Here is a 21,785-nt window from a genome sequence, read left to right on the forward strand (position 1 = left end):
GTATCAATGGGAAGAATTAACACAATAAGTGTCGCCAAAGACATGGCTTAGTTAGTGGTCTAAGTGGTAGAGTGATAACACCTGCTGAGTGGTTAGTTAGTGGTCTAAGTGGTAGAGTGATAACACCTGCTGAGTGGTTAGTTAGTGGTCTAAGTGGTAGAGTGATAACACCTGCTTAGTTAGTGGTCTAAGTGGTAGAGTGTAGCACCTGCTGAGTGGTTAGTTAGTGGTCTAAGTGGTAGAGTGTAACACCTGCTGAGTGGTTAGTTAGTGGTCTAAGTGGTAGAGGGATAGCACCTGCTGAGTGGTTAGTTAGTGGTCTAAATGGTAGAGGGATAGCACCTGCTGAGTGGTTAGTTAGTGGTCTAAGTGGTAGAGGGATAGCACCTGCTGAGTGGTTAGTTAGTGGTCTAAGTGGTAGAGTGATAGCACCTGCTGAGTGGTTAGTTTTAGTGGTCTAAGTGGTCGAGGGATAGCATCTGCTGAGTGGTTAGTTAGTGGTCTAAGTGGTCGAGGGATAGCACCTGCTGAGTGGTTAGTTAGTGGTCTAAGTGGTCGAGTGATAGCACCTGCTGACTCCACACCTGCTGAGCGGTGAGTGCTGTAGCCCGGGGTTCAAGTGTTGCCTGTGTTGGTGGTTTTTCAAATATAAACTCATTGAGTGAATATTTTGTCAAAAATAAAATCAGACCATCTTTGCATCTACTGTGCACGTACTACAACACACAATGAGACTCAAGTAAACATTCAAGTACACAGAAGTAAAATTAAATCAGTTTATTTCAAGTATAAAAGCCATAATACACCAAAGCTCAAGCGGAATCATGACACTTTTGCAGCCTTGTCTTCCTCCCAGACAAGCATAAGCCAAGAATACACTGATTATAGAGAGGTTTTGGCGCCCCCTGGTGGCCATAATGGATGCCCGCTCTAGCGTCAGTACACGCTGTGATTGATTGACGCAACTGGCAACGGACGGACCGTATAGTCAAACACGCTTCATGATTCAGCTCCGTGTGGAAGTGGTCTTGGATTATCTCGGGAGAAGATTGGAAGTTGATGCAAAATGGCTTCAAGAATAGAAGCTTATAGATTATAGTGCAAAGCAGCATGTCCATAAATTCTCAAAATTACCAGTGAGGACCAGTTGGCACTAGTTAGAACCGGTTGGCACTGGTTAGAACCAATAGGCACTAGTTTGAACCAGTTGGCACAATTAGGCACAATACCAGTCAAGGCAAGCAGCTAGAGCTAGCAGCTAGGCAGAGGCAAGCGGCTAGAGTAACAGAACAGGGCTATCGGCTGGCACATGCTAAGATAGACCAGACCTGTATTGACATTACTTCCAGGAAAGTCATGAAGATAATAATAAAAGTAAATACATGATATATGACACTCATATCTTGGGTCCATCTTCTGGTCTGAGTCAGACCAAGAAACACGTGGAATTACAACGATTATATCTCAGTAAATGATCAGGTTTAAATGGAGCTACATAACTGTGGAGTACATTTTAAAGGTTTCATATAGACGTATTATTGCATAAACAGGGCGTGTCCTAGGACTGCTTCAGTAGGGGTGTGGCTTAAGCATTCTGCAGTAGGATATGTGGCTTAGGCCCGTTGAGGGGTGTGGCTTAGGCACGATATGGGGTGTGGCTTTGGCATTCAGTGGTAGGGTGTGTGGATAAGGCATGGTAGGGGGTGTGGCCTAAGCACAGTAGGGCTGTGGCTCAGACAGGGAAGGGGAGTGGCTTATGGTTTGAGCTCAGCCTGTTTGGGCGGAGCCATTTTGCCGGGCTCCAGCCCCATCATCTTGAAGTAAGACACCAGCTGGTTGGGAACCTCGGCAAGAACACTCTTAGCCAGCGCACCGGGTGGGGCCTAGAGAGAGAGATAGACAGAGACAGAGACGGAGACGGAGACGGAGACGGAGACAGAGACAGAGACAGAGACAGAGACAGAGACAGAGACAGAGACAGAGACAGAGAGAGAGAGAGAGAGAGAGAGAGAGACAGAGAGAGAGAGAGAGGCAGAGACAGAGACAGAGAGAGAGAGAGGCAGAGAGAGGCAGAGAGACAGAGAGAGACAGAGAGAGACAGAGAGACAGAGAGGCAGAGACAGAGACAGAGACAGAGATGATCAACACTACGAATGGTAATTGTAAAAAGACACACTTGTGTGAAGTTATTTTTTCGTAGTCATGTAATAAGCGGATAACAACGACGCAACGCCAGCGTTGCGTCGCGTAGCCTTTTGGACGCGTATGCGTAGCGATGCGTCGACTATTGTAACGGCCCTTAGTCTGTGCGAAACAAACACAAAACTCAAAGCTCTGCAACTCAAACTGAAAGACTTACGTCGGCGAACTTGGTGTAGGGGACGAACTGCACGATGTCGCGCGCGACGGCCTCCCCGGTGGTGGAGCGCAGCAGGCCGTCGTCCCCGTCCAGCAGCTCCATGGCCTTGAAGTCGGCCGGCCCCACGCCCACGATGATGATGGACAGCGGCAGGCGCGAGGCGCGCACCACCGCCTCCTTCGTCTGGTCGAAGTCCGTGATCTCCCCGTCGGTCAGGATGAGGAGAACGAAGTACTGCTGCACACACACAGTGGGGGTCAGAGGGGGGGGACAGGAAGTACTGCTGCACACACACAGGGGGGTCAGGGGGGACAGGAAGTACTGCTGCACACACACAGGGGGTCAGAGGGGGGGGGACAGGAAGTACCTCTGCACACACACAGGGGGTCAGGGGGGACAGCAAGTACTGCTGCACACACACAGGAAGGGCAGGGGGGGACAGGAAGTACTGCTGCACACACACAGGGGGTCAGAGGGGGGACAGGAAGTACTGCTGCACACACACAGGGGGTCAGGGCGCACTCCGATCTCATTCATACACCCCTTCATTTGAACTTGTCAAAGGTCACCTAGACTCTGCATAGCCTCCCCCTTACCCCCCCCCCCACACCCTTCTTACGCACTTATTGTATGTTGTACGTCATGGCACTTAAAAATAGCCCTTTGCATCGTGTAGCATCTCATCCTAGCCATCTTGGTTGTGTACGGGGAGTGGGTTAACCTAGCGATTTTTAGTGCTTGGCACTTGGTTCTATGAACATCATTACTGTACCGACAGTGATATACTGTGTCTCAATCTTTTGACCAATGTACTTATTGTAAATCTCGCTTTAGATAAAAGCGTCTGCTGAATGCCCTCAATGTACATGTTCCCATCTCCTAAACCGCTTGCATTGCATCAGCGTAAATCTGTACGCACGTCCTCAAGCAAGAACACATCCTTAATCCCACACTAACGTCCGCTTCATGAGTCTATAGCGTGCTATCAAGACCATACTGTTGAGTGCTAGGTTAGGCTCTAGGATGTTTAGGATGTTTGTGTGTGTATTGAGTCCTCACAGTGGCGTGGCTGCCCTGGGTGGCGGCGGAGGCGATGGAGGCCACGTGGTTGATGAGGGGGGAGAAGTTAGTGGGACCGGAGAGTTTGAGCTGGGGCAGGGCCTGGCGGTAGGCCTCCACGATGCCCTGGACACCTGGGGGACGACACAACACAGCACTACCATTTGAGATCTAGGACAAAACTAACCATCCTTGGGGGGGGGGGGGGGGAGTGTGTGTGTGTGTGTGTGTGTGTGTGTGTGTGTGTGTGTGTGTGTGTGTGTGTGTGTGTGTGTGTGTGTGTGTGTGTGTGTGTGTGTGTGTGTGTGTGTGTGTGTGTGTGTGTGTGTGTGTGTGTGTGTGTGTGTGTGTACCTTGGCAGAAGGGGTTAGCTGGGTTGAAGTTGAGAGCAAATTGGTGATTGGCCGCCTGCAGGTCAGGAAGAAAAAGATAGTTCGGAAAAAAGAACACGAGCGAATGTGTGTCTGTGTGGCGAGACCAAGCAACTCTTGTTTGACAGGGCTAACCTGGCCCCACTGAATGGATGTTTTGTACCCACACGCTGTACTGAACGGTCGGACGGGTTCACTGCTAACGTCTGTTGACATTGTGGCTTTAGCCTTTGTGTTTTCCGTTCATGTGCTCGTGTTTTTTTGGATTTGCCAACAAGAAGTTTATTTGACAAGCCTGCCGACCCTAAGCCATGTGTGACCGAGCATCCCCGTTGGAGGAATCTGCTGACGATAAAAACCGCATTGCATCACCGGATATAGCCTGGAAATAAGTGTGATTCAGCCGTTGGTGACGTCCTAATATAAATGTAGACAAATTGGAATTGTCTGACTAGTCTGGATGTAGAGCTAGGGGTTAATACTGACCTGGTAATCTGGAGGAAGTTTGGCTCCAAAACCGAAAGCTGGAAAGAATTTATCTCTGAGAGGGACAGGAGAGAGAGAGAAGTCATGAGGTCACGAGAGGTCATAAGAGCTCTTGAGTGTAGAATCACATTCAATCAGCAGTCTTGTGGGTGGGACCAAAGACCTGGGGCGATCCCTGATTGGCCCATAGCCTTGCTGTCCCTGATTGGCTAATAATTTGTCACCAATTGTTTTACTTTTGGTGCTTTGGCAATTTAAATGTATGTTTTCCATGTCAATAAAGCTCTTTGAATCTTGAAACTAGACAGAGAGGGTTAGGTGGGAGAGAAAGGACGAGAGCCACACACACACACACACACAGGTATATGTACTCACGTGTCATAGTCCTGGACCACCAGGCCCACGGACCATGTGGCGGACAGGTACTGGTTCAGACCGTCTGGACTCATGTAGTGGAGCGAGTTCGGAGAGCGAGGGTCCCCATTGGAGCCGGTGAAGTCGATGCCCACCTACAGACACACAAACCATTATGTGTGTGTGTGTGTGTGTGTGTGTGTGTGTGTGTGTGTGTGTGTGTGTGTGTGTGTGTGTGTGTGTGTCTGTCTGTCTTACGGTGAAGTTGATTTGGCATCCTCCCATGACGTAGTCCAGGAAGGTGTGTTGTGACACCATCTGTGGAAATGCAAAAACACACATTCATTCTTGAGCGGTGACCAGGGGGATTCTGGATAATGTAGTGTCTAGCTCCTAGCTGACAGGTAAATGCAGTCTAGCTCCTAGCTGACAGGTAAATGCAGCCTAGCTCCTAGCTGACAGGTAAATGCAGTCTAGCTCTTACCTTGCAGCTTTTTACACAAACAACTCCAGAGTTTTTATAACTCTTCTTCTTTTTCTGCTTGTCAGGATGGACACAGTCAAACTCCGCCTGTAGTAAAAATAATCACAATAACAATCACCCAAAATAATAATAATATTACTTCTTCTTCACTGGTAATTATTTACTATTATCTATATACTATGAATTATTTAGTATTTACTATTATCTATATGAATTATTTACTATTTACTATACATTATTTACCATTTCACTTTTATTGTCGAATGTATTACTTATGATTTATAATTTATAACTTCTCTTTACCATTTGTTATTATTGGTCCCACTAGTTCAGCCTCGTCAGTGAACAGTAAAATTCATTCAACATCAGGATTGGGGGACACTCGTTTGGTTTAGACACTCATTTAAAGGAACATAAATGAATCTCACCGGTGAGCCATGTGCTGCCTTCTGGAAATCGGAAACTTTAGCCGTGAAGGAACCAATCAGATCGTGGGATCCATCGCTGTCCGAGTCCAAGCAGTTAACCTGCAGGAGGAGGAAGAGGAGGAGAGGAGGAGGAGGGTGAGACTAGACACTTCTCAACCCGCTGAGATGAACCGTTGTTATGGACGCCGTTTCCAACCCTAGAACGTAACAGACTATTGTTCTAGGAGGAAGCGATAAAATCGTTTTTATATCAATATGGGACCTATCATTTTTTGTGGTCGTTGTATTTTGCGTCAAATGGTTAATTTCTTGAGTAAGTAGTTGTGCAATAAGAGAGTAATGTTCAGCAAGCCGGTGATAATCACCGATCGATCCTTTAATACAGAGAGTTTGATTCCTGTGCCTGCTCCTGATCGACCAATCAGAGCGTAGATTAGGCGGACCCCTGCAGTGACTGCCAGCTCATTGGTTCGTTCTGAGAGGATGGTGTGTGTGTGTGTGTGTGTGTGTGTGTGTGTGTGTGTGTGTGTGTGTGTGTGTGTGTGTGTGTGTGTGTGTGTGTGTGTGTGTGTGTGTGTGTGTGTGTGTGTGTGTGTGTGTGTGTGTGGCTCTCGTCCTTCGTCTGGTATGAGTAGGACGACCGGCGGGAGGGGCGTGTCCGGTGTCAGCTAAGTGCTTATTCGTGCAGACGGAGAAGTGTCGTGTCATTGGCCGTTCAGGCCGTCCACTAAGGCTGTGAGTTCCACTTGTTTGGTCCTGTGTGTATGTGCGTGTGCATGTGTGTGCGTGTGTGTGTACCTTGAGGGGAGCGTCCAGATCTCCACTACAGAAGGTTTGCAGAGAAAGTGTGAACTTCTTCCAGCTGGGATTCAGATTGTTCTTCACCACCTGTAAATCATCATCATCATCATCATCATCATCATCATCATACACATGACAGTCCAAAATGTATAACCCATGAGGCATTGTGCATCCTAGCATACTGACAAATGTTTTCACAATTACTAATAAATCCTTTTTTACATACAAAATAAACAGTTGATTAATGGGAAATAGATGTTGGACGCTTTATAACAATTTCAAAGTGTTTTAGTCAATCCTTTAAGGGTCGAGCAAATGGGCCGATGTGTTTGTTAGTGTGTGTGTGTGTGTGTGTGTGTGTGTGTGTGTGTGTGTGTGTGTGTGTGTGTGTGTGTGTGTGTGTGTGTGTGTGTGTGTGTGTGTGTGTGTGTGTGTGTGTGTGTGTGTGTGTGTGTGTGTGTGTGTGTGTGTGTGTCCTTGCGTACCTCAGTTCTGTACACCAGCTGCCACTCGCCACCAGCTCCTTGTTTATAAAACTCCAGGAAAGGATCAGACTTCCCAAAGAGGTCCTAAGAAACAGACAGGGTTAGCTAGTTCCTACCAAGCAACCTACCGACTGTACCTGCCTAGTGTACCCGTCTACCGACTGTACTTACCTCCTGCCTACTGTATCTATCAATTCATCCATCTAGCACTTTATCTATCTGTATAGCTGTCCATTATTAAAACTAATTGCATCCTGTTTATAGGCAAGGCAGCACAACTTTATTTAAATAACACTTTCCATACACAAGGTAGACTCCAAAGGCTTCACATATAAACATTATAAACAATATCATTATAGAGTGATTGTGATAATGAGAGTGAGAGTGTTTTACCTTCTTGTCCAGGTTTTTAGCGTCTAGTTCCAGGACGATGGCTCTCTTGTCTTTAATCTCCTCAGCTGTCACCTGAGACACAAACATAAATACAAAATATATACAAACATATCTATACACACACACACATAAATATGAAAATATATACAAACATATCTATACACACACACACACATAAATATGCAAATATATACAAACATATCTATACACACACACAAACACATGAATATATACGCACATATCTATACGCACGCACACGCACACGCGCACACACACACACACTTACAGTGATGGTTCCCTTCCCTGCTGGCTTGGTGGTCTTCAGCTGTAGTGGTCTGGTCACAGTTTTACTGGCAACAATCTGAACACAATAATATATAGATGATATAACATAACTATAAGGAAACATTTTTATATCATGATATCACATAACTATAACAATCACAATAACCACAACTATAAAATATAAAAAAACATATTTATGTCTTCATATAACTATAACCATGACAGTACACTGCTGGCTATCCGAGTGCGACCTGGCACAGACTGTGCTTCACTCCTCCCAGGAGTTATACCTAAGTTTATACAACACAACATTTAACCATCAGGTGTGTTACCTGGCCCAGCGTCAGCTCCACTCCCCCCAGGAAGTCATCGTCCTTGAGGTCCACCGACTTGTTGTCGATATCGTAGACGGCGAGCTTGAGCTTCTGCACTGTCTCGAAGTGGTAGTCCACCTTCAGACGCTGGCTGAAGGCCGGGCTGTCGCAGTTCTTCACCCGCTCGGTCCGCCCCACCTGGGGGACAGAAGGGACACTTCAGTAACCATATTCAAACACACACACACACACACACACACACACACACACACACACACACACACACACACACACACACACACACACACACACACACACACACACACACACACACACACACACACACACACACACACCTTCAATACGGTACGTGAAATCAAGGTTCAGTACAGTTTCAATACATAGACAAATTAAATGCTGATGATTGACTTTTTAATTTGTATGTCGATTTTCCATGTATCATTATTGTCACAGTAAACAACATGGGAAGCATAGCTTCCAGAAGCACATGGAAAAGAAACAAACAGCAGTGCCTGCTTTATAGCATCAAATATAGTTATAAACACTACAACATCAAATATAGTTACATACACTATAATAAAATATGATGTTTATTGCAGTCTATCTCTACTATGATGTTTGTATATGTTGGCCTGAAAATCTGTTGTGCAGAGGGGATGGAAACTAATTAAATATACCGTGAGCCTAAGTGATGACTGTCAGTGTCAACAATTCAGGCATTATGGGAGAAATTGATTGAGGTTTAAGGTCTTATTAAGCCTTATCGGGTTTACAAGGATTACATCAGTGTGGAAGAAAGCACAGTCAACAAAGGACCACATTCCGAAGGGTCAATCATTACCCCTCCTGACAGACCTGTGAGATGGACCCCGGTTACTCAGCTGACTCCGAGTTGACCCCTTAAAGCTGTGAACCTCTCTATACCTGGATCACCTCATCCTGAGAGGGAGAGATGGGGAGGGCTTCACGACGGCCACAAAGAAGAAAGAAGCCCCCTGCATTCTTTCTCTCACATTACTCATACTAACTTATATGTTAAAGTTAACTAGTGAGTACTACAGTTAGAATCAAACCCTGCCTACTTTTTGAATGTATTCCACAATCACACACAGTGGTGTTGTTTTAAAGTGTTTGAATGCATGCTTATTGTCTGAGTGGAAGTGATTGTCATTGAGCTCATCACCGCCAACTCTCTATGTGGACTCGTGTATGTGGTAAAGGGAGTTGTTTTCTTTGCTCATACACTTTACTCAATACTGTGTCACAAACTACCTCAAGCCAAAGATGGTTGACAGACAATCTCATCGCATAAGCACATCTGGTTTATTATGTCTGTGTTATATCAGTTTAATTAATAAGTTGAGGAGTGGATTCAAATCAAAGAGGACCTCACTGCTCCACACCTGATGTAACTGTAATGTTTTAGATGTCAATTCTTTATGTTGTTATCTACTGAGAATACAGAGGAGGAGGATGAGTGTAGGTTCAGTTAGTGGGGAACCAAGGTGGGGTATACGGGGAGGGGCCTAATCTCTAGGCCCGCTGCATAGAGTGTTGTGATTGGTCAGTGCATGTAGGAGGAATCCAGAACAGGGGTTCTTTGGCAAACCAACTCAGGTTTTGTTACTTGTTACAAATGATAATAAAGTCTTAATCTTTCAAACTTCCGCTTTCTCGATCTCTCTTAGATTGTCGACCTCTCTAAAGTGTTGCATTTTATCCATGACATTTACATCTAGGGCATTTACTAGACGCTTTTATCCAAAGCGACTTACAATAAGTACATTTGTCAGAAGAAAGAGAAACAATAAATCTCACTGTAGGTACAGTAAGGATGTTCATAGAACCAAGCTGCCAAGCTCTAACAATCGCTAGCAATCGTTAACCCATTCCCTGTTTACAACAAAGATAGCTAGGAGAAGATGCTACACGATGCTAAGTACTATTTTTAAGTGCCAGAACGTACAACATACAATAAGTGTGTTATCCACGACATAATTACACAGCTCTGCTCCTACATGCTGTCCCTCTGGCTCAGTGCCTGAAGGCGTGGAGGACGGACACGCCACCGTTGCCTTGTCTGAACAGACTTTACCTTCCTCAGACGCAGCCGAACCACCGCCTCCAACGACGCTAGTCTGCATTTACATTGATTTACATTTTAGGGTAGCGAGCAGACTTTATCCAAAGCGACTTACAACGGTTCATAGACACATTCACACACCGACGGCGGTGTCAAACACGCAAGGCGACAGCCAGCTTGACAGGACCAGTTAGGATGAGGCATCTTAGTCAGGGACATCTCAACACTCAGCTAGGGGATCAAACTGGCAACCCTTCCTGTTACCAGGCAACCCGCTCCACCACCTGAGATAAGCAGAATTCCAATAATACATACCATGTGTGTACATACCATAATAAAACTAGTTCTGCTCGAGGAGGTGGCCCAGCTACTAGGTAACCATCTGCCATTGGCCGTTAACACCCCCCTACAGGGGCCCTCAGTTCACAACCTCATGAAAGAACATAGATTAGTAGCTTTAGACGCAGTATAGTCTAATTAAAGATAAGACGGATAAACTGTAGCTTATCTAGAATAGACAGAGTACCGCCCATATCTTCCTCCACACACAGAACCTCCTCTGTTCGGAATGTGTCTTGGCCCATGAAAAACGATCAGTGACAAGAGACGTTCCATCTCTTATTTCTATAATGCAGCAAATAAGGATCGTCCTGCCTACAAACTCCGCCAACAGGAATGATACATTTGTATTCTTGTAGTTAAGCGTGAGCATCAATGTTTTTCCGACTTGGTAGCTTCCTATTCCAACTTTCCCCCTCTGACCATTAACCAACGTGTTTGGGATATTCTCTGCCTTTGTAGTAACTGAGCTAGTCACGCGATGGTATCGGATCGATGCATACTCGCCTATACCCGATACTGTGCTTTAGGAAATATCAGAGGAGTATGATACTGGTATCGGTATCAGAACAACTATAAAATAAAGAGGGCAGGCGACAGGTGATAGAGAGCCCACCTCCTCCCATTGGTTCTCTCACACACACACACACACACACACACACACACACACACACACACACACACACACACACACACACACACACACACACACACACACACACACACACACACACACACACACACACACACACACGGTATGGCAGAGAGAGAGAGCCCACCTCCTCCCATTGGTTGTCCCCGGTGCTCTGCAGCAGGACGCAGAGCGGGTCTGACTTGGAGCCCACGTCTTTATCCAGGAGGGTGGCGCATGACACCGTCAGCTCCACCTTGGACACGCAGTCGGCCATCTGGGAAAACACAAACATACACACATGTGATGAGCAGAACGCATAGACACACAGGACCACAAGAACACACGCACACAAACAATGATCAGGTCAACGATCAGATCATACACGCACGTTTCTGCATGCGCGCGCAGATACACACAGATACACACAAACGTTTAGACACGACCAGAATAACACACGCACGCGCGTTGGCGCACGCGCGCGCGCACAAACACACACACACAGACGAGCACAGACAACGTCAACTTCCGTCAGGACAGCTTACGCAGTCCGCACCCACTGAGTCACACATGGAACACAGTTCGGCCTTCAAACATCTCCGGCGGCATCCGCCTGTTACTTATTATACTTAAGACATTGGAGTTTACCTTGTTTTCCTGCAGTTATGTCCCCGAGAATACTCAAATACAAAAGTAATGTCCGCAGCGGTGCTCAAACGTTCAATGAAGGAAAGGGAGTGGCAGAGCGGTCGGGACCAAGGCCCGCCCATCGCTCGCATAGGTGGAGAACGAGGCTCTCTCATTGGTCAAAAGCTCACTACAATGGATATGATTGGACAGTGGTGTCTGTGACGTCACCGAGACACAAAACAGGAAGTCGGGTGAAGAAAAAAAAGGCGTTTCGATTTCATTTAAATGGCTAAATAGTTTAGTTATAGGTTACTTTGGATCATCGCTGACAACCAGGCGTGTTCGTCGGACTTATGTAAAGCTGATCTTACTCCGTGTCTGCTGCATACACACGGCCACAACATACTAGTTTAAAGTCAAAGCACCCCCAGACTAAACTTTATATGAGCACATGTAGAGGTCTAGGCTGACGTCACACATACCGGCTGACGTCACACAAACCCACCTGCCCTACTAATACTAATAATATTAATGATACTGCGCAGGACTCAGAAACACTACAGTCCAGAGCACCGTTAAACACAAGTGCCTACTACAGTATGTAACCTGAGTACCCTTAAACAAAAGTAGTTCTACAGTACAGAGTACCCTTAAACACTAGTACTACAGTACCCAGGTACCCTTAAACACTAGTAGGCCTACTACAGTACAGAGTACTCTTTAACACTAGTACTACAGTACCCAGGTACCCTTATACACTAGTAGGCCTACTACAGTACAGAGTACTCTTAAACACTAGTAGTACTGCAGTACCCAGGTACCCTTAAACACTAGTAGGCATACGGCAGTATGCCGTATGCCTACTGGGTAGGCCGGTAGAGTGATCTATCCAGCGCACATCTAGGTGGACACAACCACTGGTGATGAAGTCAGAGGTCAGAAGACGCAGATTTGGAAAACGGCTTGTAACTGCTAATCACACTAACACCTGGTGGTATAATATGTCCCCTTGAATAGTTAACGGGTCACCTGTCTTTTAAAAGGTACTTCCCACTTCCCTTCAAATCGAACCTGAGCAACAACGGTGAAATACAACTAGCAACCGCAGGGAACTCACACACAGTGCTGTTCGAAGATAATGTGACACGCGCACTCACACACGCACACGCGCACACACACACACACACACACACACACACACACACACACACACACACACACACACACACACACACACACACACACACACACAGTGTAAGAAGGGGGCCAGCTCGTCAAACCACAGTAACCAGTTCCGCCGCGCACTGGGATGTCGTCTTTACGTTGTCATGGAAGCGGGTGATCCGACAGTTATTATTTTACCGTTGGTGCTCAGGTCTGAATTTGGAGGGTGATGAGTAACGGTAATTAAATTAGTATTAGTAAAAAACATAGTTCACCCGTTATTATGATATCGTGAATATCAACTATTGAACGATGCTGAGGAACAACTTTATTGCCCGTCCAAAGATAAAGAAGGGCACAGTATCCAACAGAGCCAGCGGTACTATTCCTCTTCTATGTAATAAGTATAAACTATGTTTATTCTTCAACTTAATATGTATGAACTAATAATATAACTTATGTTTTCAACCTGAAGGATAAAGGCTCAAACAGATGATGCAAGGGGGGTAACCAGCCAGATACTAGTTAGTTTGAGGTCCTTACTGCTAGTTGGTCAGTCTAGTAACTAAAAGTATTAATTGGCCTAGTCATGACTTCATTACTTACGTAGTAAGTTAATTACTCTGATAACTACTGGTATGTAAAAGTCTAGATATGAGTGTTCGGATAATTCTATATGGTTATTTATTAGTGATTTACTATGCGGGTTAGACTTAACATGTTATGGGGGTTCGGGTTAATTAGGTTCAGTTAGGGTTGTACTAAAGGAGTTGTACTATGTTGATTAGATTGTACTATTTGGGTTAGGGTTCATTAGGTCGGTTAGACTACTATGCACTATGTTGGCTAGGATTAATTAGGTTGGGTAAGATTAAGGGAGTACCATGTACTATGTGGGTCGGGTTTGGGGCTAATATTCTTGATGACTTTTCATAAATCAACGACATCAGACGCAACAAACCAAACTGTTTCGGGTACTAGAAATTCGTCATAAAACATCCTTTTATTGACCGAGTCCAAGAGACTGATGAGGTTTGATCTATATCTGTAATCTATACACACACACAACTAGCTACATAGGCAGACATAGAAACACTTTCTCCAAGAAACTAAAAAAGATCAAAACAAACATTCATCTCAGCACACAAAACCTTTTTGTGCCGAGAGGTTTATATCTTCATCAACATCATCATCATCATCCCAAGCTGCAGAGTGATCATGACATCATTAGGGGGCAGTCCCAGCTCAAAAAAGACATCATCATAAGGGGACCGTCCCAGCGCAACACGGCGACCAACAGTAGGAAGTGAAGAGTGGCGAAGTTAGCAGTCCCAGCAAAAAGAGAGGGAAAGATATCGAGAGAAAGAGGATAAAATAGTGAAAGCATCTCAGGTGTAGAGCACAGAAGGACAAACAGTGGAATTATGCTTTTCTTATTGTCAACATGGCCAGTCTCACAGGTGGATGCAAACCATCGCAGACCCTGTTCCGTCTTTTAAAATAAGGATGGTATTGCCTGTAGAGAACTTGTTTAATCAACAGTGAGTAAAGTCTAAGACACAGCCTTGATCAACGGACAACTCTGTTGTAGACGCAATGCAGTGCACACCATTATAAACGATAAGAAAACAATTTCACTGGCTGTGTCATTTTATAAACCATCAATATGATTTATGATGATTTCATCACTAGCAAACAGACATCACGTTCATAGCATCATAGCAGGTTAATAAAACACAACAAACTCAACTCTGCAACAAACCAACGGTTTACAGTCAGCGACGCCGGTCCCAGATGAGTTTCAATGAAGCTGGAAAGATTTTGGTGCTCTTAAAAAACTAAACGAAACCATCTTCATCACAATTCCGCTCTTTGCAAGAGACAAGGTGTTCCCATCATCATCATCATCATCATCAACATCATCATCATCATCATCTTTCAGCTCTAAGCAAGAGACGAGTTGTCACCATCATCATCATCATCACATTTGAGCTCTAAGCAAGAGACAAGTTATCAACATCATCATCACATCTGACCTCTAAGCAAGAGACAGGTTATCAACATCAGCAAGATCATCATCATCACTTTTGAGCTCTAAGCAAGAGACAAGTTATCATCATCATCATCGTCATATTTTAGTGCTGCTTATCAACCAGAAGAGTCGGGTTAGTTTTGTGCTTCTGGAGACGGGGAGGGGGGGGGGGATTCTGACCTATGAACACAGGGAGACACGCGGAGAGACTCAGGGGTCGGAGGTCGTGTTCATCCCAGGGTCACCTTGACCTTGCGGGCGCCGATGGGCCGGTCGTTGAGGTCCAGCACAGCGGAGCTGGCCTCCTGGTGGTTGTGGAAGGCCACCATGGCCTCCCCAGTGGGCAGGCCCTTCTCCCCCAGCTGGAGGCACACCGAGCCGGGCAGCACCTGGTAGCCGTAGAAGAAGTCCATGATCTCGTCCACGGTCACCGTGAAGGGCATGTTCTGGAGCTTCACGATGGAGGGGCACCCGGGCCGCTGGTTCCCCGGGTTCCCGGGAGCCTGTTGCTGTTGGTTCCTCAGGCCTTCCGGGCCAAAGTTTTGTTGTCCGTTGTTATTGTTGTTGTTGCCGCCGCCGCCGCCGCCTCCTTGGCGGTTCTGGTTATTGTTGCCCCCAGCGCCACGACCCGGCACGCCGGTCGGCTTCCTGTTGCCGCCGTCGAACGGAGCCAGGGCCCTCAGGGCCTCGGGGCCCAGGCCGTGGCCTCCAGGGGCCCCGGGCCGGAAGCCAGGCGGCTCCAGGATGGGGCCCCCGGGACCCCCAGGCCTGAAGCCGGGGGGCTCCAGGATGGGGCCTCCTGGCATCCCGGGCCTAAAGCCGGGGTGGTCCAAGAGGGGGCCTCCGGGCAGGCCGGCCACCAGCGGGGGGGTGACCGCCAGTCCCGCGGCCAGGGGGGGCAGGGGCGGGGGCCCCACCAGGCCGTTCCCCGGGTTGGCGAACGGCGAGACGAAGGGGGCGCTGCCCAGGCTGCCCATGGTGCTCCTCAGGAAGTTAAACTCCTCCCCGCTCATGCCGGCAAAGGGGTTGATCTGGTGGGCCTGGTGGGGGCTGGGCAGGTTCTGCTGGGGGCTGGGCTGCTGCTGCTGCTGCTGCTGCTGGCCGGGCTGGCTCTGGTTCCGCTGGCCGCGTTTGTTCTGCGGCGGGGGGTTCCTCTCGATGTCCTTCATCTGCTCGTAGGTCACCAGGTGCACGAAGGCGTCGCGCCCGTTCAGCTTCTGCCGGTGGAGCCGCTCCGCCTTGCGGGCGTCCTCCTCCGTGCGCAGCTGGAAGACGGCCTGGCCCAGCCCGTTGCCGTGGTTATCCGACAGCACCTTCAGGCTGTCCTCGTAGACGCCCACGCCGTCCAGGAAGGCGCGGACGTCCTTCTTGGAGACGTTGTAGGGGATGTTGGTGATGTGGGCGCAGTTCCGGGGCGACTTGGAGACCTCCGGGGTCTTGCCGTCGCCGCCCGGGACGCCCGAGCGCTTGCGGATGGAGTCGATCTTCTCCAGCATGCCCTTCCTGTTGATGGGGTGCACCTGGATGAAGCGGCTGCCCATGTACTGCATGTGGCTGCTCAGGGCCGTCTTGTAGTCCTGCTCCGTCTTGAACTCCAGGAAGCCCTCCCCGGTGGCCCGGCCGTTGGGCCCGTAGGCGATGTACACGCTGTCCTCCACCAGGGACAGGTTCTTGAAGAACTCCTGGATCTGCCTCTTCTCCGCCTCGTAGGGCAGGCCCTTGAGGTAGACGCACCACTCGCTGCCGCCCTGCCGGAGCGGAGAGCGGGACCGGCAGCGTTCCCTCCCCCCCGCCGGCACGTTGCCGCGGTGATGCTCCTGAATCTGAGCTTCCTGGATGGGTTTGGCGTTGGGGTTGTTGGCGTTGGGGTTGTTGGCGTTGGGGTTGTTGGGGTTGTTGAGGCTGACCCACTGGCGCTCCGTGGCCGGGGACACGTCCACGTACCTCTGCCCCATCATGCCCCCGCCCCGCTTCACCACCTCCATCCCGTCCTGGGGGGAGAAGAACTTGACCATGGCCCGCCCCGTGCCCCGGCCCTGGTTGTCCCTCAGGAGCCTCACCGCCTCCACCCCCAGGCCCCGGAACATCTCCCTCACCTCCAGCTCCGAGGAGGTGAAGGGGAGGTTCTGCAGCAGCACGAAGAGCTCGTCGGGGCTGGCGAGGAGGCCGCCGCCGCCGCCCGGCACCACCCCGGCCGCCGCCGCCGCCGCCGCCGCCTTCATGTGGAGGCCCAGGGAGGCCAGCGGGTTCAGGGGGTTCAGCGGGCTGAAGAGCATGGGGTTGGGAGGCCCCAGGGCCAGGGCGGAGGCCAGGCCCCCGGGGGGAGGCAGGGAGGGGTTGAAGGGAGGCAGGGAGGACATGTGGGGGAGGTGGGACATGTGGGGGAGAGGGGAGGCCGTGGGCACCGGGGGGAGGGCTGAAGACGGGGGAGGGCCAGGCATGGAGGGGAGCGCCGGCAGGGGGGGGATGGGGGGCGGGCCCCCGGCGAGGCCGGGGCCGGAGCTATAGCTGTTGGCGAAGCTGGGGGGTAAATTGGGGTGGCTGGGGTGGCTGGGGTGGCTGGGGTGGCTGGGGGGTAAGCTAGGATGGCTGGGGTGGCTGGGGTGGCTGGGATGACTGGGATGACTGGGATGGTTCGGATGGTTGGGATGACTGGGATGACTGGGATGGCTGGGATGGCTGGGATGACTGGGATGGCTGGCATGGCTGGCATGGCTGGCATGGCTGGCATGGCTGGCATGGCTGGCCGACACCTTGTTGCCGTGCTGCTCCTGGTGGGAGCTGGCTGTGGTCACAGAGGGCTGGGCGTTACCGAACCCTTGGTTACCGTGGCCACCACTCCTCCCCACAACGGACGCCTGAGACGCGGCGGCGCCGGCGCCCTGCCGACCGGCGGCCGCCACCGCCGGCGCCTCGGCCGCCGCCGAGCCTGTCTCGAAGCGGCGCCGGCTGAGCTCAATCATGTTCTGCATCTCCGTCTTGCTGCTGAGCAACAGGGACACCTTGTTGGTCTTGATGGCCCCGCCCGTGCGCATCATTCCCAGACGGGCGTCTTCATCGGTGGCGAACACGATGAAGGCCTCGCCGTGCTCCCCGCCCACAATGTGCACGCCGCCGTCGGGGATGGTGAGGCCAGAGAAGAAGTGTCTGATGTCCATGGTGCCTGCCACTATGGGCAGACCCTGCAGCCTGATCACAACAGCCATAGCAAGGCTGCCACAAGCCCACTGCCAACTGGCTAACTACCTGTGGAGAGAGGTACAGGAACCATCAGAGCCAGCAGGGGGGAGGCAGAGGGACGGGACTGGGGGCTGGGAGGGGGAGAGACGAGGTGGAGGAAAGAAGAGGTGGAGGAGAAGAGATGGATCAGGAGGAGAGAAGGGATGGGGACTAGGTGGAGGAGGAGAGATGGAGGACCGGGGGGAGGGGTAGAGAGAGTAGTGATGGATGACTTGGGGGATGGAGGAGGGATTGTAAACACCTCAGACAGCAGCATCTCAGACATCACACTAGTTTACCATCTCTCTCTTTTCAACAGCGGATCATAAACTACCGGTCATACTACGGTCTCGATGTTGCTTACCATACTTCTGTTTATAGCAAGGATATCCACGGTGAACACATTACATCCATCATCAACAACATTATATAGTAAAGACATATATAGACCACGTTTAGTAGCATCGGCCTAGCACCAGGTACTATATGCAGGGACACACATTTTACTTTTGTATCTTTTGTTTAGTTTAAAGAACTCATATTTGTTTGCTCAACTCTCTGTTTGGCATCAGACTTCTAAATCGTGTGATATCAAACACTCCATATTAATGAAAAGGACAAAAAAAGATTCAAACAACAGAAAACACCACGACTGGACCAAACAATGAAGCCAAAATCGAACTTGTTCACCTTGTTTCCAGCCCATATTCCTATTAAGCACCTTTCCAACAAATGAACCCATTTTAAAACTGTTTATTACAACAATAACTCCCTGTTCAAAGAAACATTGGCGGCAATTTCATCAGTTCCAATTAATATAAAAATGAACAACAACTATGTTATTAGTGGGTCATGAACAACATGGAGACAAAACGGAGATGTGATGTTTGGCCCAGTTCCCAGGAGACCAAAGCATGTATCGCATGGATCTGAGAAGAGACCAGACACCCTGATATTTCAATCCAGTTAAAACACTTCACCCAGCACCTGACATCAGGATATCCATTGGGACGGAAGACCAGCACGGTGAGACATCCCATGAACCATCTCACACTTTTCAATGGGGTCCATATGGGGCAGGGTAAAACAGTGTTTTACAGCGTGTTCGGTCCCTCTGTGGCAGACTGAGTGACATAGAGTGTATTACAGAATGTTGGGTCACTGTGTGGCAGAGGAGTGAATACACCGGTGTTAACTTTCTGAAGCAGTTTGCAGACCAAAACCCCAAATCCCACGATCACAAAATAAACATAAGTAACAACTCACTCCGTCTCCGACCGACTATCTTGTTCAACCCGGAATAAGTTCCATCACTTGGCAAGCCTCACTCTGAGAATCGCCTTGTTTTCATTGACCGAAACAACCGATCCAAGAATTCCATGCAGACAGATGTTCCACCAGTCATGCAGACAGGTTTCCAACCAGTCCAGAAAAGCTAACTATTGGGAGCTGAACCACTGTAAGTTGTAAGGGCCTAAAGTTTGTCTTCCGCCCCTGAATAAGAGCCCATGAAGCTGAGTTGTGAGAAGGCAACCGACACCAGCACATCAAGGGCCAGAAACCAGTGGCTTTAAAACATCATGAGCCAGAAACCAGCACCTTTTAAACTTCAAAAACCATAGGCCAGAAACCAGTTGCTTTAAAACATGAGCTAGAAACTAGTGCCCTTTAAACGTCAGGAACCAGAAATCAGCGCCTTTTAAACATCATGAACCAGCAACCAGCGCCTTTCAAACGTCATGAACCAGAAACCAGCGCCTTTAAACATCATGAGCGATGGGCCGGAAACCAGCAGCTTTTAAAACATCATGAGCCAGAAACCAGCGGATTTCAAACATCATGAGACGGAAACCAGCAACTTAACAGCAAAACATCATGAGCCAAGAAACAGAAACCAGCGACCTAAAACATCATGAACCCAGCAACAGAAACCAGCAACAGAGAACATCAATCAATAGACAAAAACTAGTGATTTTCAAACACCATGAACAAAGCAACAGAAACCAGCGACTTAAAAACATCATCAGCCCAGCGACCAAAAACTGCAACTTTGAAACACCATGAACCCCGAAGCACAAACCAGGACGTTTAACAGAAGAAACCAGCAAGATTAACAGCAAAATACAGCAGGTTTAACTGCAAAGTACAATAAACCAAGAGACTGAAACCAGCGACTTTAACAGTGAAACATGTGAACCCTGAGAGAGAAACAAGCTTCTTTTTTTTACAAAATCATCACGAACCCTGTGACAGAAACCAGGGAGCTTAACAGCAAAACATCACGAACCCTGGTACAGAAACCAGGGACTTTCAAACGTCACAAACCCAGAGGGAGAAACCAGGGACTTTAACAGCAAAACATCATGACCCTAGTGCAGAAACCAAGCACTTGAAACATGAACCCAGAGACAGAAACTAGCAACTGTATAACATCATGAACCAAGACAGAAACCAGTGAGATAAACCAGCGACTGAAAAACTTCCTGAACCAAGATACAGAAACCAGCTACTGTATAACACCATGAACCCAGAGACAGAAACCAGCAAGCTGAACAGCCAAACATCATGAACCCTGAGAGGGAAACCAGCGACTTCCAACAGAAAAACATCATGAACGCAGACAGAAACCAGCGACCTTATCGTCAACGCCGAGACAGAAACCAGAGCATTTGACAGCAAAACATAATGAGCTCAAAATCCGGAACCAGCGACTTTAGCTCTTCAGTCCTCAACTAAACTTGTTTCAACATGCAAACACCGTCATTCGCTTGAATGCCACCTTCTCTACGGTCGGGAAATGTGTATCCTCATCCCTACTGGAGACAGCATGGCTTCACGTTCTACAGAAAATTACTTCATACAACAATTAGTACCTCGAGTTAGATTACCGAGCTATTTACCAATGGTATATTAGTACGATCACCACACTATTAACCAATGGTATATTAGAACGATCACAAAACTATGAACCAATGGTATATTGGTACGATCACTAGACTATTAAGTTATGACACATTATAATAGGACGAGCGCAGAGTGGTCTCTTTCTAATCACGAAATCGTTACAATTCTCTTCTTTACAGTCAAAATAAATCCACATGGACGAGTCAAACTATTGGTAATTAAAATGAATTTACGTAAACAATCTCCTTTATAATGACAATAAAAAGAGGATATGGTGAAATATTATTCAGGTATTAGGACTTATTACACAGATGTAACGTTAAACTAGTATTTAATGTAGACATCCACATTAGATGTGAGCATAAAAGACGAATAGTGTGTTGCTCAGGATGTGCATGGAGGCTAGCAGTAAAATAGCTAGCAGAAATTCGGACCAATCTGGCAACGTTGGCTGCATCGCGTTGCAGCCAGTGTTGCCAGATTGGTCCCGATTTCACGTCCAATCTGGCAACACTGGTGGCTAGGCCTGTTAGCCCCTAGCTGCAGCGTTTGGTCTCCGCTGATTCGCGATGTAAAAGAGCGACCACATGAGAAATGCACGGAGGCGGAGTGTCTGTTTGGGTTCAGCTCTTAGTATGCTCGACCCTTTCACGTTTCCTTACCGATAAATGTGAGAGCAAAAGAGATTGTGTTCATGAAACCTGCCGCGTTGTTCTTTCTCTTCACAGCTTCATCCTCCTTTGTGAAATCTCGTCACAGATCCCGCGAGAACTGGGGTGTTGACGCGACATAATAGCCCCGCCCACATGTTAGTAAATAATGGTGACGTCTCTGTAGGCGGGGCCTTGCCGTCGGTCGATGGTGGTCTCTTGACCCACTTAACATATTTCTCCACTGTGACAAGATGATATTCTGCAATAAAATAACAATGTTTACCTCTCAA

General features: G+C 48.3%; 2 protein-coding genes across 2 annotated transcripts; both read right to left on the reverse strand.

Annotated features, from left to right (window-relative positions):
- Positions 1-754: 754 nt before the first annotated feature.
- LOC130401805 (copine-1-like) lies at positions 755-11,652 on the reverse strand. Its single transcript, XM_056605782.1, has 16 exons — positions 11,542-11,652; positions 11,042-11,170; positions 7,838-8,017; positions 7,507-7,581; positions 7,221-7,292; positions 6,828-6,911; positions 6,340-6,429; positions 5,542-5,640; positions 5,114-5,200; positions 4,888-4,947; positions 4,651-4,784; positions 4,276-4,330; positions 3,772-3,826; positions 3,419-3,552; positions 2,360-2,596; positions 755-1,883 (listed from the first exon to the last, which is right to left on the reverse strand). Exons 2-16 carry the CDS (start codon positions 11,168-11,170, stop codon positions 1,755-1,757), a joined length of 1,620 nt encoding a protein of 539 aa, XP_056461757.1. The 5' UTR covers positions 11,542-11,652; the 3' UTR covers positions 755-1,754.
- A 2,108-nt stretch (positions 11,653-13,760) lies between these two features.
- Positions 13,761-21,587, reverse strand: LOC130401804 (RNA-binding protein 12-like). The gene is made up of 4 exons (XM_056605781.1): positions 21,505-21,587; positions 17,471-17,965; positions 15,569-17,269; positions 13,761-15,487 (listed from the first exon to the last, which is right to left on the reverse strand). Exons 2-4 carry the CDS (start codon positions 17,923-17,925, stop codon positions 14,950-14,952), a joined length of 2,694 nt encoding a protein of 897 aa, XP_056461756.1. The 5' UTR covers positions 17,926-17,965; positions 21,505-21,587; the 3' UTR covers positions 13,761-14,949.
- Positions 21,588-21,785: the final 198 nt, after the last annotated feature.

This window comes from Gadus chalcogrammus, chromosome 13 (assembly GCF_026213295.1).
Source record: "Gadus chalcogrammus isolate NIFS_2021 chromosome 13, NIFS_Gcha_1.0, whole genome shotgun sequence".
Lineage (NCBI taxonomy): Eukaryota > Metazoa > Chordata > Actinopteri > Gadiformes > Gadidae > Gadus > Gadus chalcogrammus.